The 12,545-nt window shown below is 46.0% G+C and overlaps 1 protein-coding gene across 9 annotated transcripts in view; it reads right to left on the bottom strand.

The window, feature by feature from the left end:
- Positions 1 to 368: 368 nt before the first annotated feature.
- The window catches only part of nav1a (neuron navigator 1a), a 53,299-nt gene continuing 41,122 nt past the window's right edge, over positions 369 to 12,545 (bottom strand). For 5 of the 9 annotated variants that reach the window (XM_088359300.1, XM_088359329.1, XM_088359339.1 and 2 more), the window contains 25 exons: positions 11,847 to 12,150; positions 9,092 to 9,848; positions 8,284 to 8,778; positions 8,046 to 8,087; positions 7,808 to 7,959; positions 7,445 to 7,627; positions 7,301 to 7,380; positions 7,166 to 7,189; positions 6,965 to 7,042; positions 6,475 to 6,558; positions 5,651 to 5,789; positions 5,464 to 5,585; positions 5,208 to 5,386; positions 4,980 to 5,142; positions 4,735 to 4,909; positions 4,523 to 4,611; positions 4,356 to 4,454; positions 4,108 to 4,279; positions 3,428 to 3,693; positions 3,202 to 3,353; positions 3,062 to 3,133; positions 2,453 to 2,658; positions 2,199 to 2,317; positions 1,951 to 2,139; positions 369 to 1,881 (listed from right to left, as the gene is read on the bottom strand). In XM_088359300.1, the coding sequence (XP_088215426.1) occupies positions 1,801 to 1,881; positions 1,951 to 2,139; positions 2,199 to 2,317; positions 2,453 to 2,658; positions 3,062 to 3,133; positions 3,202 to 3,353; positions 3,428 to 3,693; positions 4,108 to 4,279; positions 4,356 to 4,454; positions 4,523 to 4,611; positions 4,735 to 4,909; positions 4,980 to 5,142; positions 5,208 to 5,386; positions 5,464 to 5,585; positions 5,651 to 5,789; positions 6,475 to 6,558; positions 6,965 to 7,042; positions 7,166 to 7,189; positions 7,301 to 7,380; positions 7,445 to 7,627; positions 7,808 to 7,959; positions 8,046 to 8,087; positions 8,284 to 8,778; positions 9,092 to 9,848; positions 11,847 to 12,150 (4,422 nt within the window). In that variant the 3' untranslated portion in view covers positions 369 to 1,800. The remainder of the gene's footprint in view (positions 1,882 to 1,950; positions 2,140 to 2,198; positions 2,318 to 2,452; positions 2,659 to 3,061; positions 3,134 to 3,201; positions 3,354 to 3,427; positions 3,694 to 4,107; positions 4,280 to 4,355; positions 4,455 to 4,522; positions 4,612 to 4,734; positions 4,910 to 4,979; positions 5,143 to 5,207; positions 5,387 to 5,463; positions 5,586 to 5,650; positions 5,790 to 6,474; positions 6,559 to 6,964; positions 7,043 to 7,165; positions 7,190 to 7,300; positions 7,381 to 7,444; positions 7,628 to 7,807; positions 7,960 to 8,045; positions 8,088 to 8,283; positions 8,779 to 9,091; positions 9,849 to 11,846; positions 12,151 to 12,545) is intronic. The other 4 variants (XM_088359312.1, XM_088359349.1, XM_088359311.1 and 1 more) reach the window with 3 other exon arrangements.

The following is a 12,545-nucleotide window of genomic DNA, read 5'->3' as shown; positions in this document are numbered from 1 at the left end:
AAAAAAGCTTGCAGCAACCTTTTTATTTTTTTTGATCAGGGAGAAGAACTATGAACCTTTCAATTTTGGAACGATGAACTTGGTTCATAAAATTTCAATAATGAAATACAAAGTGAACAAATTTAAAATTTGAATTAGTCTGCACAGAAAATGAACTTTCTTAACACTGATACATAAAAACAGGAATTATCCCTGCCCTTCAAATAATGTCCATATATAAATGTGTCTACTCAGGGCCAGTGCCTGGCATGTGCGGCACCACACCCCAGAAAAAAAAACCTCAAAATAAATGTTTTCTATTGCGTAATGGCTTGTCAATCACGAGTGCTTGTACCACGAGTCCTCCTGAAAAGATCAGCACAACAAAATAAAAGGGAAGACAGCTTTATTCTTCATGAATATGCTTCCAACTTGAAAATGTCAATATAACCTTAAATGTAAATATGATTTATTATATGTGGCAAACAAATACTTAACTTAAAACAGGCACGCTGGGGGGGGGGGGGGGGGGGGGGGGGGGGAAATGTTGCCTCTCAAGTGGACAACACGTCACAGGTCTAAAAACCAAACGTAGAACGACATGACTTTGTTGTCCGGAGCTCGATGTAATGCGCTTACGGGAACATGCCGTACAAACTTTAAAATCAGAACCGTTAGCATTTTCATTTCCACTCTTTTTCAGGATTGTTGTCGCAGATGCACTGGCTATTTACAATGTGTACAACTGTGATGTCATGTACAAAAGAGAAATAAATATTTACAAATATTTGCATAAGAAAAGTTTTTAAAAACAAGGTGAAAAGAGGAACGTTTTCTTTCCTTTTTTTTTTTTAACAAACGTGATAGGTCCAATCAAAGTAAAAGCTTTGGGAAACACGGAAAAATGGCAACCATGATGTCATCTGCAAACATTTCTTCAACTACTTGTCCAGTTTTTCCACTCATGAAATCACACACATCTTAGCAGCCCATTCGTCTTCCACCTGACTAACCAAATGTTCGAACCATAATCGTGATGAGCCGCTTCTTATGATAACTTATTTTAAACGGAGGCCTCGGGGTGGTGCATTCAAGCGACACAAAGGCGGTTGGTTTCAGGCCAATCGGGGCTTTCAGGCACAGGCAGACGTAGGCATCGCGTCTCCAATTTACGTCAGCACCATGTTTGCAAAGTACAAGAACATGGAAGATCTCATGGGGGGGGGGGGGCCACTTCCTTATGGTTATCATAAAAAATGGGCAAAAGAAAAAGGAGACTTCCAGTTGTTAATCCGTGAAAAAGAAATGTCAAAGCAGCAAGAGCGGAAGCACTCGTTTGGTTTTGGGACTCCAAGTATGAAATGAGACAATATTTGCTGCACATGGCTGATTATTAGTGAAGATGATTTGGTAGAAAATCCTACAAAAGATGCATCTATCACAAAAAAGAGTTTTCAAACGGCAACAAGAATCGTCTGGGTTAAATAAACAAGCACTTTTTTTTTGTTCTGTGCCTTTACAATCCAGGTTGAGGTTGATGCGCATGTTTTGATTTACGCTGTGGTGTGGAAGCAGCTGCTGCTGCCACCTAGCGGTATTACTGCTTAACTGCAAGATTCTCCTTTGACACGTTCAAGTCCAGTTCTCACAAATTGGAAATAAAGTGCAATTTTGGCGTTGAGCAAGCACCCAGAATGGGGAGAGACACAAGTCCGGACTGGTCTTCGTGCTTGTGGACGAAAAAAAAAAAACATCTCGTGATCGCTCCGACTTGCAAAGTTTGTTTTTGCTGAGGCAAGGTATTATCGTTGAAGTTTCTCCTCAAAGTGGATGCGGGCTGCCGTCTCGCTCCGGCGACTCGACGCTGTTTGCCGACTCCTGCAGCTTCAGCAGCATAATCATCTTTGAATAGGGAAGGCACACAGTCAAGTTGAAGTTCTTGTGCGGATCTCATTGAGGGGAAAAACTCACCAGGGGATCGGACTCCAAAGTGCTGGGTGGAGGCGTGTCTTTGGGGGGTTTCTTCTCTTCGTTGTGCAGTCCTATGCTTGGTGGCGGAAGGTGATAGAGCTTGGACTGGTCCTGCTGTGCGCCGGGCCAAGGGAGGGTTCCTCTCACCCACTCCACAGGATCCTCCCACACCGCCTTCTGACCGTGCACCTGGACAACCAAACTCGTAAGCATGTTGGAATGACTGCATTTGTTGCGTGTGTGCTCACCTTGATGCCGTCCTTGGCTCCTTCCTGAAGGTATGGTATGATGGAGTGGTTCCACAGGTCAATGAACCACTTTCTGAACTCGGACACTGACACGGGGCATGAGAGGAAGAAGCAAGGACCTGATGTGGGAATGACACAATTGCTGGGTCAAAGCAGGTTACAGGTTTGTGGTCCTGTTTTTTTTTTCAAGCCGTTAGTTCCACTGTCGACCACTAAATGGTGCTTTAGCGTTTAGTGAAAGTGTCATGTCTTACCTATGAGGAAATCCGAAGTGCTGTGTTTCTCCAGAAACGTGTGGAGGTGGTACCAGAGCTTGGGGACCCAGTCTAGAACGCAGAGGAGGTCCTGGTGCTGCGACGCGTCATGCTCTTTCTTCTGGTAGGCTTCCACCACTTTACGGTGGAGGTACCTCAAGAGGAAGCCATTGGCTGGCTCCACATTGTTAGAGAAAGAAAGCATCCTGTGGACGAGGTGGAAGACTAATATGAAGTTAAGTCAAATATGTCTTCACAATAACATGTTACTATGCGCCCCCCCGCACAACTTGCTATTCTGATTTTATGTTTGTCGAAAAGGAATGTTTTCATCCATGGAGTGTGGTGGCCATTTTGCCACTTGCTGCAAACTCAAAAGTGACATGACAGTGCCTAAGGGTTCATCTTGTGAACGTCCCACATGGTTGTTAGGAGCCCTGTGATGTCATTTTCAGACAACAGCAAGTGTCAAAATGGCCACCCACTGATAATGGAAAAAAGAAACAGATGAACAGATTCAAAAATGTCTGTTTAATTCATATTCCACCCAAAAAAAAAAATCACAATGATGTGTTCGGATTGACATGTTTTTTCCGACTTGGTGCTAACCTGAAGCTGAGGTGCAGTCCATGGTTGGATGACATCTTCACGGGTTGATTAGTCGTTCCGATGATGTAAGGACTGAAACAGCCAGACAAACCGTGTTTTACTCGCCAATCTTCTTTCTTTGGCTCAATGAAACAACTCACCATTTATGATACTTGCAGGTGAGCGCGCCGTTGATGAGCTCGGTGACGACGGCGGCGTCACCGATGTCGTCGATGATCACGACCAGCGGAAGCTCGCTGCAGCTCTGTCGGTCGATCTGATTGGCTAGATTGGACAGGTACAATTGCAGCTCCTGTGGGGGCAAGTCACGGTGAGATGAAGCGTCATTTTCCTTTGGCCACTTTCTTCAACTATGAGCTAGCTTACCTTTTGCGTCTGCCGATGCATGTTGAAGGAGACGGTGGCGCCGCGGCCTACGAGGGAAGGCTCGCCGTCCCCTTCAGGTAAGTTGTTGTGGCTGCGCTGCATGAGGTAGTGGGCCAGACGCTGGGCCAAGTAAGTCTTCCCTGTGCCGCTGGGCCCGGAGAGGACCAGACGCCGGTGCTTTAGCAGAAGGCTGATGTAATGCAGCATCATGGGCTTGGGAATGAGGGTCTCGAATACCAGGGAGTCCACACTTTGTTCTTCAAGACCTGATGGGTAAATATAAAAGGGCATTTATTAAGCCGATAAAAGCCAGAAGGGAAATAGCCCCGCCCCCGAAAACAAAATCTGTTGCAATGTAAAGTGAAAACAAAGTGTATGTCTCCCTCTAGCGGCAAGTGAGGAATTGCGGAATTATTCAAACTGCATGATGTACGTTGTGGAGTTTTTTTTAAAATTACAGTTCAATTGCATTTAACTTTTACAGTTCAAATTTTACAAACTAACTTGAATCCAGCTAAAATTTGTATTTAACTTGCATGCAGTACATTCTAATGGAATCATGTATATTTAACTATAACACATTTAACTAGCAAAATAAAGAAACTTTTCTACAATACTCAAATGGATTGAATTATTGAATCTTATTCCCCTTTTGCCTCGTCAACGTTTGAGCTCCTAACCTTTCAAGGTCACAAAAATGCAAGGCGGACTGCCACTGAGACATCGATGCGGTGAGGCGTGAGGTTTGTCTCCTCCTATGACCCTGATTGCTCCTTGGCTCAGCTCATACATGTGCAGCGAATCGCAGTTGAGACCCAGGCTGGCTGTCGGGTCCACTTGAGTGAGGTACTCCTGAGCAACAAAGACCCCAAAATTCAGCACATCGAGAAAACCCCACAACAGTGACACACGACCTGCACGGACTTACTCTGAATGTCTTGGCTATCATGGAGTCCAGATAGGCCCATTCGGTCTTCTCGCCGATCGTGACCGATCCCAGGTAATGTTCCTGCAGCTGTTTATGCTCCTACAGAAAGACAGGGGGCGCAATTTCTCAACTATTCAAAATGAAGCACACAAAAAATGTGTGTTTACCTCAGCTGGATCCGTAAAGCAAACTAGAACTTGCGCGGACACCTCTGCTGGCTGAGTGGATAAGCCTAACATGTTGCCTGAAGACATGTCTGAAGGACAGAGGACGAAAACAAATTCAGCATATAGGCAAAATATTAGGTACACTTGCGCAACCCCTCAAGGGCCAGTAGAGGCCGCTAGAAACGGGTCAAGTTTGCGTGGCTGTCACTTGCCTGGACCTTTGGAATCATTCAGACTCAGGCTGAAGGACTTAGTGAGGGACATGGGCTGTCTCAGCGATGTCCCCAAGAAAGAGGCCAACCCCGAAGGCTGCGATGCCGATGAGGTGGGACCGTGACTTCCGATTTTCAGATGATCGTTCTCCGCTTTCAGGCTTTCCACTGTTGACTGGAATACAAGCGGGAATGAAATAACAAAAAAGTTGTGTGGAGCCTCGTTAGGGGGGGAACAAGCGAACCTCCATGTTGTCCATAGCGTCTCGGAGTTGCTCCAGCTGATGAGCGGAATTTAAAGCCTCCAGTCGGATGTCTGTCAGCTCCCTCTCTTTCTCCCACAGTTCCGAGCGGAGCTCCGACACGGCCCTCTCGCCGCCTTCGTCCTCCTCGGTTATCCCGATGATCCTGGAACGACCGCGACGGGTTTGTCAAAAATGAAATCAATCCCGAGTTTCAATGTCAACTCTTACTTTGAGGAGATGTCGGACGTGGACGTTTTGAGGGACACGTTCTCTCCTGAATCCGCTCCTTCGTGAAGCATCTTTGGTGAGTTTGGAGCGGAGGAGTCAGGTGTGACGATTTCTTCAATGTCTGAGCAGGTTTTGGGGCCTTTCTTGATGCTGAAGGCTTTGTTGAAGGAGCTTCTCAACTACAGAGAGACGGGTCAAAGAAAAAATAATTATCGAGTCATTCAAAGCAAACATAACAAGCGGTGTTCTTTCTTACCCAGCTCTTTTTCTTCTTCTTTTTGGCATCCTGGTCCTTCAAGCTGCCTACACTTGACAAACTGGTCAGACTGTTGAGGCTGGAGATGCTTTCACACGAGTTCTGGCGACGCATACGCCCGTCTGAGGAAAACACGGGGACTCATCAGAAAAAGTGCAGAGGAAGTCATCACAATCAATGTCTTCACCTTTATCGTTATCTGGGTGGTTTAAGGCTACGTGTATGACGGCCTGCGCCTCATCATTTTTGGCCTTCAGCGATTCGATGGTCTCGCGCAACTCCATCAGCTCAGAGTCCTGTACAGAGGGGGAGGGGGGGAAAGATTCCTGTAGGAGGAGGAATGTCTGGTGTTTTTCTTGTAATAAAAACAAACAGTGGGAGGCTTGACCCTGAAAATGGGACGACTTCAAAGCTCAAGCCCCATACAGTGCTGCTTATTGTGCGCTCAAGTCATCCGTGGTGCACTGCGTCTCCTCAAGGTTACGGAGATTGCGCTCCTGGATGGACCGGCGCAGGTCAGCGCGTTGGCACCGACAACAAAAGATCGTTCCGGAGCGCTCGAGACGAGCCTTTGAGCGGAAGCGGCAAGGCGTGAAACGCCGCGAGAGACTCCTCGCATTTAAACACACAGACAGCCGACAGCCCCGCCGGCTGGGATGGCTTTATTCACACTCTCTCCGTGCCGCCCTACGACGGGAGGAGAATGTCGGAATGCGCACGCAAAATGATTGAGGCTTGACTGAGCTTTTTCTTTGACTGATCCCCTTTTCCCTTGATCACAGCGTAACTGCGGCGAGGGCCCCCAAGCCGCATTCCTCCTTGCCGCAGGCTGTCATTAAAGTCACTTCGCTGCACGCCGCCAAAGATGCTGACGCTGGCTCAGTGCCACTGGCGGAGTTAGACGGGGGGGCCGCGAGGGCACTGGATCCCCCCTGAAATATGCTTGGGCAAGCTAGTTCATTTAGTTTTCTGATACAGCTGGAATTCATGCTTGTGTGTGTTGTCGGTTACCTTCTGCTCGTGACTTATTGACAGGCTCTGCAGTCGGGTTGTCATTAAGGCAAGACTTTGCTCAAAGGCGGCCACCAGGTTTGCCTGTTTGAAAAAGATCACCATCAAAATGCTCATTCTCAAGGTCAAACATCAAGTTTTCCCTATTTTATTATTTTAGGGTTTGTCTTTCCTGCATTTTGAACAATATGACTTTACAGAACTACCTGTGCCTTGTCCCGCAACTTAAAGAAATCAGTCAATTTTGTTTTTGGAGATAACAATTTCTTTGCTTTGTTGTTCTTACTAACGTTGCTTGCATACATGTTGACAATTTATATTTTAAAGTTCCAATTAAAATGACAGCTTTAAACTCCAAAATTACAAATCAGATTTTTTTTGAAGTGTAAATACTAAACTCAGTTGGCTATTCAATTTCCAGGAAATGTGTGATACACAGTAGAATTTTAATTTTTTTATTTCGAAAAAAATCATCTTGGGTGTAACTTACATTGGCTGACAGCTGCGTGGTCAGATTTGACACCTTTTCCTGGGAAGACTCCAATTCTCTTCTCAGCTTTCGAATTTGCTGAAGGGGAAAAAAACAACATGTTTTTTTCCAAATACGGCTCATTTTTAACAAACACAATTTCTTCACATCACACAACAGGGAAAGGAAGGCAAGTGACAGAGAAGCGAAAGCAACACGCACCTCGCCCTGTATCCTTTCCTCTGCCTTTGGTTGCAGTGGGAAGAAAAGTGGAGAGGTTAGCAAAAGACGGAAGAAGGAAGAGAGGAAAGGGAGAGGAAGAAGAGGAGGAGGAAGAGCTGACTCATTTGTAGCTACCTGCGAATGAATGGCATTGCCACTCACCGACGAGTAGCATGACGAGGCGTTGGACGCCAAAGAGATCACAGACCCGTGAACTGAAAAAATAAATAAATAAATAAATAATGAATTTAAAAATATATATATTACATGTTGTCTTACCTTCATCATTCATCTCCTTGTCTCTAAAGGATCCAGAGCGAACCATTCCTAAACTGCGGGGCCGTTCGGCCAGCGATAACGTGCTTCCTAGCGGAGACGCCGCGTAAAGCTCGGTGGACGCGTCTTGTGTTGGGATGCTGTTGGACCGAGTCATCCTTGGAGGTCCACCAAGCGGGCTTGGCACTGGCGAGGTGAGAGATGGTCACTTACGCATTAATGGCGATGTTTGCATGTACGATAAAAATTTGAAAGCAAAATATTTGGCATAGCTTCTGAGATCCATCTGGATTGTGCAAGTGGTTGCTGAATTTTAGCGTATCAATACAATATATTTGGAAAATAAATCAAATGAGCTAGACACACCTGTACTGTTAATGGTGGAGCGGTGCAAGGACGTGGTCGGCGAGGAAGACATGGGAAGAGTGAGCGAGTCGCTCATGCTGAGAATACTATGCGAGTGTCTCCTCTCTCCTTTCTCCTTTCCATCAAAGTCAACATGGGAGGCACTGCTGAAACTACAGCGAGAGGACAAAGGCGCTGCCGATGAGTTCATTCGTCAAACGCTGGGAAAGCGTCTTTGTTGAAGAGCGGATTATCTTACCTTAAACCTTTCTTTGGCAGAGTGTTTCTGTCCCTCTGACAACTGAAGAAATCAAACAATAACATAAAGAGTAAATCTTGAATTTAACTGGTCACTATGACTTAGATGACAAGCCCAACATTGTTTTGAAATAAAAAAGACAAGAACAGCTTCACAAGCAGTGCCACAGCTAACCTCTAGATGGCGCTATATTCCAGAATAACTCAAAAGGTGAAATATATACTTGATTTAGTCTCACCTGTCAGTCTCTGTCATGGATACTTTATTCCCAGAGCTCCAGCTTGCCGGGGGCCCCTTGTCGTCACGTCGCTCCTCTTCGCTGTTGTTGTAGCTTCTCACCGAGTTCTCCCGCCCCCTCTGCTGCAGATCTGAAGCCACGCTCATCTGGAGAGGCAAGGACTCCATGCTGCGGTGCAGACCAGACATGCGAGGGTAGAGCAGGGGAGAGGTGCTCCTGACGCCGCCCTCCAGCCCTAGAGAAGTCACTTGCCGAGGCCCCAAGCCGAAGCCCGAGCCGGAGAAGCAGGCCGAAGAGTTGACGTTGAGCAAAGGGGCGGGGCTGGGGGTAAGGCGGGGCCCGCTCGTGGAGTTGGCGAGTTCTTGAAGCTTGGAGTAAGGGGGGATCTTCGGAGGCAAGGAGTCCGGAGCTGCGATGACCTCCGGGTTGTTGGAGTTCAGCTTGTCCAGATGGGAAACGGACGGAGGCTTGGTCAGGCCTCGTGAGCCAGGCAGTCTGGAGACAAAGAAACAAATGTCACATATAGGAATTCCATTATAAAACGTATAACTTTTATTTCTTTACTTTGCGTTTAAATTTTTGTATTTATGTCTGTATTTCTGTATTTATTTATCTATTCATTCATACTGAGGCTTTTTTTTTTGTTGTAAAAATATGTATACATTTTACAGTATGTCATGTACATATATTAAGTCCTATTTATGAATGAATGGTTGACTTCAGTAACAGGTGATTTTTTTTTTTCCTGAAATGTCATAGCTATATATATTTTTTTTGATTGGGAATCATTATAAAGCATCTTAAGCACCTGTGTGAGTTTGATGATGACAGATCTGTGCTCTTGCCACTGGGAGGTCTGAGCCCCTGCAGCCTCCCTCCTCCGTTCTCCGTAGCGGCCTGCGCCCGAGCGGCCTTCGAAGATCCGCCTCCACACTCCGAGTCCGACACCACAGCTTTAGCTTTGGCTCGCTCCTTCTCCTTCTCTCTGTCCGTTTGATTGACCGGACTCGGGATCCCCCGACCGCCCGTTTTAGTCAGTCCTACTGCCGGATTAAGTCCGGTCTGCTCTTTGAGCCTGGGGCCCTGGAGAGCCGTGCCGGAAGGTTTGGTCAGCCCGGAGCCGGCGTCCACGGTGGCGCTCACCAGACGCGCTGAACTCGGCCGGGTCAGAGTCAAGGTACTGGTCTTGGCTGGGCGGGGCAAAGAGCGGTACTGGAGGGACGTCCTGGCATTTGGAGACAAAAATCCACTCTGGTCACTGTTGGAGACATCCAAACTCGTCTTGCGTCCGCCTGCTGCTGCCGGTTTGACAGGAATACCAGATGTCTTGGGAACGTTGCCACCTGCGCTCACGGCGGATGAACTATTATTTGGGGTGGGCTTTTTGAAACCAAAATTCCCTCCGGTGGATGGCCTGGCAAGACCCGATGGAGGTTTACGTGGCTCGCTCGGAGCGCTCCCATTGCGCTGCTCTTTCCCGGCGTCGGAAGACGAGCGCTGAAGGCTGGAGTTTTTCACTGCTAATCGAGATTTATCTGAAGGCTTGGCATCTGCCTTCGCTGTACCTGTAGAGAAAAAAAAAAAGGCTGAATAAACGTCTCTCTCATGCTGAATAATCCCCAGCGAATCAAATCAGGATGTGATATTTTATCTGAACCCCGACAAGTCTGTCAGCTGATGAAACCGTGCCCTGACTCACAGCCAGCGTCAGCTTTGCATGCTTATCATGCACTTACTCGCCTTTTCCATTCCGATCAACTCCGAAAAAAAATAAAAATCTTCACTTTCCAGTCATGTTTATGCGAATGTCACAGCTGCGGTGATTCGGCTGTGGAAAACCACCGCTCACATTAGCAAAAGCGTGTCTGCGGCCGCTAACGTCCGTGGAACGTTGTCAAACAAAACTGTCGTTGACGAGACATCTGAAGGAAAACTCCACGCGTCACGTGTGACCCCGTTGGCAAATTAGTGGGATTGACATGAAAGTTATGAGGTGAAAAAATGAGAGAAATTGAAAGCTAACAATGCTCGTGCTTTCAATTGGTATCCAATGAGAGTTGTTAGGAAGGTTTATATACAAGACATTAACACAGTCAAAGAAGTGCTGTTGAATGAGACCCACCGGCGTGCAGCCGTGGGCCATCTGGAGTCACTTAACAGTTTTGAAAACCCGCAAAATACACACGCACATTTCCCAGTTGATGTTGCGCTTAGCAATATGAAGCGTCACGTTTTTCACAATTAAAAAAATTGGCCATGTACTGGAAAGTTTGAATGTATTGTACGGCCACAAGGTTACACATACAGTAAGAATCAAGTTTACAGGCAGAATGAGAGCAATTCTTTGGCCATTTTATGGGCGCCAGCTGCGGGCACCCGACCGACTTCATAAAGCAGACATGCGAGACATGTTATACATTCATCCGCTTAACAAGCATCTTTGTCCTCGGCCGCAATGGGTTGATGTCGGTGACAGAAATCAACACTGGCGAAAAAAGTGACACTTCAAGTAAAGTTGTTCATCTAGAAGGTGGTCATTTTATTTTACAGCCAGTCTGATTTTTGGCTGGATTCGACAAAAACTAACTCATATGACTAATGAGGACCCCAATGTTTTTTTTATAACTCTTTTAAACAGTGCAAAACACTATATTTACCAAGGTGGGCGTTTAACTAAGTGCCCCCTGATAGAGAGAAAATAGCTGAGGAGAAAAGAATGGTATTAAAACATCAAGTGCCGGCAGCCAAAGAGAGCCCTGCAATCAATTCTACATAATCGTCCAGACTATTTTTGTCTTTATATAGTCATTATTTTGATTCGGAAAAATGACAGAGGCACAAATAACTGTGTCAAATGAACAGATTGAGTTATTTTTACCAACTGTAAGGTACATATTGTACATAATAAGCTGGTACAAAACGCTACAGATGGTCAGTTTGGTTCATGGTGATTTAATCACAGGATAGAAAAAAAAAACTGTTTATATAGCCACTGCTTATGTAGACAGGCACAGAACAGCATGGCTAATATCCTGTTGTTCTTTCAGTGTGTGTGTGTGTGTGGGTGGGGGACACACACACACACACGCGTGCCCGAACATAAACAGCACAAAGATGACGTGCTTAAAAAGGAGCTGCACAATCCCCACAATTGTAAGCCCTTAATGCAAATGATTTTTTTTTTTTTTTTTATAGTGTGACAGTTTTTACACAATCTCGAATGTTCCATCCAGACACACATCCATTTTTTTTTTAGGAATGATTCAACAGCAAGCTCAGCTATAAAAAGAAAGGAAAAGGGAAGAAGAATAAAAAAACAAAAAGGTTTTTCAACGCCTGTACGGTTGGCTGTCAGGAAGGGAGTGGGTGGCGATGGGCGTTTGATACATGGCACTACTCACGACTGGCCCGGAGGGTGGGCTGCAGCTGCGGGTGAATGTGTTGTGAACAAAGACGGCGAGTGTGTCCGTCACCATGTGTGGGTGTGGGACTGGCGCAACACAGAATACTAAGCAATGCCGTTTATTTATCTGCTTAGAAAAGAAAGCCACGGGTGCACTCACCTGCCACTTTGAGCCCACTGGGAGGCGTGTGCGTGATGGGTGAGGTGACTGCCACCGGTGGGTTCCTTCCCTTCTTCAAAGCGTTGCCATACACCAGCGTCTGAGGTTTCTTCAGTTCACCCTTTACTCCTTCGTGACCGTCCGCCAGCGGCCGGGATTTTTTCCATTTATTGTCGGACTCGGACTTGAGGCTTCCCGTATCGTAGGTGCCGCTTCCCAAACTCTTCCGGCTGGGTTTGGCATGGTCGCTGTCCCACAAAAGTCCGCTTTCCACCAGAGACCTTTTCTCAGCATCTGTGCGCATCTAGAAAGACGTACGAAATATTTTTAGACAAGTGAGAGAATATTTTTCCATTATTTTGTGAGATCACTTAAAAATTGCAGTCACCCAATTTTCACTAAATAAATAAGCGAGCAAGCTAGCAAATAAATACATAAATTACTTTTAAAAAATGGAGGCATGTTACCATTGTTCTACTCAGAGCTTCCTGCGAGTGTATCGGATTTATGTTCGACTAAACAGGCTCAGATTTCACGCTGAGAAAGTGCAAAAATATTTTGGTATTTGGTAATGCTTATCTGCTCATCTGTTTTTACATCTTCACAGCAGTAACATATATAAATTGAACCTTGCTTTCACTGAACCTGAAAAAAATCTCAGCTTTTAAACTAAAAACCTTAATCACAAACACCCGGCAT

This window comes from Syngnathus floridae, chromosome 2, assembly GCF_059516105.1.
Source record: "Syngnathus floridae isolate MCC-2025c chromosome 2, RoL_Sflo_1.0, whole genome shotgun sequence".
Classification (NCBI taxonomy): domain Eukaryota; kingdom Metazoa; phylum Chordata; class Actinopteri; order Syngnathiformes; family Syngnathidae; genus Syngnathus; species Syngnathus floridae.
This window is presented reverse-complemented; position numbering and strand designations above follow the sequence as displayed.